Source organism: Acanthisitta chloris, unplaced genomic scaffold (genome assembly GCF_000695815.1).
Source record: "Acanthisitta chloris isolate BGI_N310 unplaced genomic scaffold, ASM69581v1 scaffold16847, whole genome shotgun sequence".
In the NCBI taxonomy this organism is placed as follows: domain Eukaryota; kingdom Metazoa; phylum Chordata; class Aves; order Passeriformes; family Acanthisittidae; genus Acanthisitta; species Acanthisitta chloris.
The window spans coordinates 4,448-8,702 of record NW_008684442.1 but is presented as its reverse complement, the minus strand read 5'-3'; the positions used below and the strand labels follow the sequence as shown (position 1 = coordinate 8,702).

Below are 4,255 nucleotides of genomic sequence, written 5' to 3'. Positions count from 1 at the left end.
CCAGGAAAGCCTTGGAAGGGAGGGGAGGGATTTGTTACAGAGCTCCTGGGGACATCTGGGGGTGCTCAAGGACAGGGGGAGGCTGGTGGCAGGTGGCAAGGACACCCCTGTCCCCATAGAGTGGGGCTGGATGAGCCCCCCAGGTCTGTGCTGCAGGATCCAGTCACAAAGGTGGGATCTGAGCTGCAGGATCCAGTCACAGAAGTGGAATCTGAGCTCCACAGGAGACATCCTGGGGCAGAGAAGGGGTAGTGTGTCCTCCTGAGGTGAAAGAAGGGTGCTGAGTGTCCACATTCCCTCTGCATCCTGGTGGGAAGGACAGTTCCAAGGTCTTCTAAATGCCATGAGAGGGGCAGTGCACCCCAAACCTGGAGCAGTGTGGAGGGGTGAGGGCAGTGGCCCCTCCAGAATGGAGACATCCCACTCCTGTCCACCTGCTTCCAAACACATCCTGACCACAGCCAGGTGGGACAGCACCAGGACACCCCCTACTCTGGGAAAACACCTTCCCAACAGGCTCATCCATGTGCTGCTGGTGATGGTGGTGGCTCAGCCCTGGTGTCCCAGGCTGGGAAGGTGAGGACACAGGACACCAAAGTCGCCTGGAACCCCCCAGGGACCTGTGTCTGTGCTTCCAGCTGTGTGCAGGGAACTGGGATAGCCCCAGCCCTGCTCCAGGCTGGCTCTGTCGCTCCTCAGTCGCTGTCCTCGCTGTCCGAGTAGGCTCCCAAGAGCCCGAGGGAGGAGGTGGTGCCTGTTGCTGCGGGAAACGAGCCTGGAAGAGGAGGGAGAGAGAGAGAGGACACCATCAGGTTCAGCAAACCCCACGGTTTGGGCAACCCTGTTTGCCCAAACACAGCCTGTTTGGCTCTCACAGCTGGAGGAGACTCCCAGCAGTGCTTCATCCCAGGTCTGATCCCGGTAAGGGATAAACCAGGTGGCCAAGGAGCTCCCACACCCCTGGCTGGAGGCTCCTGCAGAGGCAGCAAGGTTGGCCCAAGGTCTGTGAAGCCCCTTCTTCCCCTTGCAGCACCCCCAGGAGATTCCAGCCACTGGGAAGGGGGAGAGGAGGCAGCTCTTGGCTCTGCCCACACCAGCTGTCAGTGTAGAAATCCCAAATCCTTTAGAGACAGGAGTTCCTCCAGCATGGTTTGGCTGGACAGACCCTGCCAACAGCCAGGAGTAGGTAATGGGAAACCATAGGAAAATGGGGAGAACTCCAAGAGTTGTCCTGTCCCAGGGATCCCTGAGACCTCTCCTGCCCTAGGAATCCCGTGAGGACAGGGAACCACTAAACCAAATGCTTAGGATCAATCACCCCTGAACTAATCAACCCATCAGCTCCTTGTCCAAATCCATGGATCCCTTGGCTTGCTGGGGCAGTGAGCACTGAGGTGCTGGAACACTCTTCAGCTTGTTTTCTGCTCTTGAAAGCTTCCCAGCTCCAACACTTTGGCTGGATTTATCACCAAGCCCCAAACCAAAGCAATTCCTTACTTCTCCATCCTTATCTCACTGTTGTGACTATTCCCAGTGCCATATCTGCACTTCAAGATGCTGTTTGGAAGCTCCTGAGCCTGCCAATTTGTCCCCAAGGCCATGGCTTAGTGCCAAAGGCCAGGAAAGAGCCTCACTCCACCAGGGAACAAGGACAACCCTCTGTTCTCACACCACCCTCAAGGACTTCACCACCATGTGGGTAGTGCCAGAGCTCTCCCTGATGGCCCAGCCAAGGCCACCCATGAGGCAGGTACCTGTGTCACCTGTGGTGCCTTTGTCCTCAGTGCCATTAGGATGTGGCTTCTGCTTCTTCAGGGCCACCAGCCCAGCCAGCTGGGTCTTGCTGTTCAGCTTGCCCACACTTCTCTCCCAGCTCTGTGTCTTCAGCTTCTTGCTCTGTGGTTCTGGGTCCTGCAGAGCAGAGCAGAGGGTCAGGGGGCTCTGGCCTTGGAGGGGAGGAGGGATAAACATCAGCACAAAGTGCAGGAGACATGAGGAAAGCAGCCCTGGGAGGAATTCTCCCCCCTGCAGTGACCAGCACAGTGATATGGATCTGAAGGGCCCTTGGGGATCAATGTCTCACTGAGTTCTGGGACCAATCCAGCCTTGGGTGGCTGTGGGATGGCCTTGGGGGGTTGAGGAGGCAGATAAAAGGATCACAGGATGGTTTGGGTTGAAAGGACCTTAAAGATCATGTTGTTCCATGAGCAGGGACACCTTCCACTAGCTCAGGTTGCTCCAAGTCCCATCCAGCCTGGCCTGGAACACTTCCAGGGATGGAGCAGCCACAGCTGCTCTGGGAAATCCATTCCAGTGCCTCAGCACCTCACAAGGAAAAATGTCCTCTTAGCATCTCATCTAAATCTCTCCTCTTTCAGTTTAAAACCATCCCCCATGGCCTATCACTCTCTGCCTGAGTAAAAGTCACTCTCCCTCTTTTTTCTCAGCCCACTTTAAGGCCACTCAGTCAGCCACAAGGCCCTGCCAGCCAGGCCTGTGTGCCTGCAGGTGGTCCAAGCACTGAATCTAAGTCCCCCCAGGCAGGAGGATTAGTGCCAGGCCAGGGAACATCACTCAGATTAACCCCAGGCAGGCTCAGAGCCACAGCAGCTTTGATTCAGCCAAGCAGACACAGGTCCCTGCAGACAGGGATCGACAGGGAGAGCAGCAGGGCAGGGGCCTGGCTGTGGGGATAATCCCTCCCTTGCAAGCTGGGCACTCAAAGCCCTTTTGTTCTGCTTGGCTCCCAAACAGATCCAAGGGAGAAGCTGTCCCAGGCAGTTACCTCATTGCTGGGATTTTCCAAGCACTGAAATCCTGCCCGAAGCAGCACCAAGGCACATCAGAGCCTGTTCTAAACCAGCTGGGAGGGAAGGGAGGATGGGGGCAGTTCCCTCCCTGCCTTTGTCAGCAGCCATGGCCTAAAAGCACCAACTCATCCCTGTCCCCTTCCAGCCCAGTGCACAGGGACACAGCTTTGGGAGCTGCTCAGGCGTGACAGGCGTCGGGGCCCAGTGAGCCTGAGCAGGGACACAACAGCACCCACAGCTCCAGGCCAGGGCAAGCACAGCACATCCTGAGCTGGGAGGGACACACAGGGATCACATCCAACTCCTGGCCCTGCACAGACACCCCAACCATGCACCCTGAGAGCATTAGGCAAACATTCCTGGAGCTCTGTCAGCCTTGGGGCTGTGCCCACTGCCCTGGGAAGCTGTTCAGTGCCCAAACACCTCTGGGGGAAGAACCTTGTCCTGATCTCCAACCTAACCCTGTTCCAGTGCCCAAACACCTCTGAGGAGAAGAACATTGTCCTGATATCCAACCCCATCCTGTTTCAGTGCCCAAACACCTTCGGGGAAAACAACCTTTTCCTCATATCCAACCTAACCCTCCCCTGACACAGCTCCATGTTCCCTCAGGTGATGTCACTGGTCACACAGAGCAGAGCTCAGTTCCTGCTCCTCTATTTCCTTTCATAAGGAAGTTGTATACAGCAATATCTCCCCTCAGTCTCCTCTTCTCCAGGCTGAACAGCCCAAATTCCATCAGCTACTCCTCATATGGTCCCCTCAAATTCCTTCACCATCTTCATTGCCTCCTCTGAACACTGATACCTTAATACCTTTCTTATCCTGTGGTGCCCAAACTGCACAATATCCAAGGTGAGGCCACACCAGCACAGAGTGGAGAAGGACAATCCCCTCCCTCTGGCAATGCCTTGCCTGATGCCCCCCAGAGTGGAAGGCCCAGGAAGAGGTGGGATGGATGGAAGAGCCTCAGCCCCACTCACCTCCTGCAGGATGTCTGTGGGGTTTATTCTAGCTGAGGGTTTTGGGTGGGATTTCGATGGTTCTTCATCTGAGTCAGAGTCCAGAAGGAGCCGTCGGTTCTGGGCCTGTTCCAGCATGGATCTGTGGGAGAGAGGTCAGCACCAAGGGTTGGGGCTGGATCTGTCCCACTGCCATGCCTTGCTTGGTGATGGGATCCACCTTCTGGGGTGGGTTTTAAGGAATCCTGTTCAGGTGGTGCTTGAGGGTGAGAGCTGAGAGCTGCAGCCAGGGCAGGAACTGTGTGCGGACACTGCTCAGGGGGAGCTGGAGCCCCAGAGCTCACAGAATCCCAGATGGTTTGGCTTGGAAGGACCTTAAAGATCATCCAGTTCCACTCCCTGTTATGGGCTGGGACACTTTCCACTAGCCCAGGTTGCTCCAAGTCCCATCCAGCCTGGCCTGGAACACTCCCAGGGATGGAG

The 4,255-nt window shown here is 56.3% G+C and overlaps 1 protein-coding gene across 1 annotated transcript in view; it reads right to left on the bottom strand.

The window, feature by feature from the left end:
- Nucleotides 1–695: 695 nt before the first annotated feature.
- The window catches only part of CCDC94 (coiled-coil domain containing 94), a 6,902-nt gene continuing 3,342 nt past the window's right edge, over nt 696–4,255 (bottom strand). The window contains exons 6-8 of the mRNA XM_009079352.1: nt 3,794–3,914; nt 1,755–1,911; nt 696–775 (exon numbers count right to left, since the gene is read on the bottom strand). Coding sequence (XP_009077600.1) covers nt 696–775; nt 1,755–1,911; nt 3,794–3,914 — 358 coding nt within the window. The remainder of the gene's footprint in view (nt 776–1,754; nt 1,912–3,793; nt 3,915–4,255) is intronic.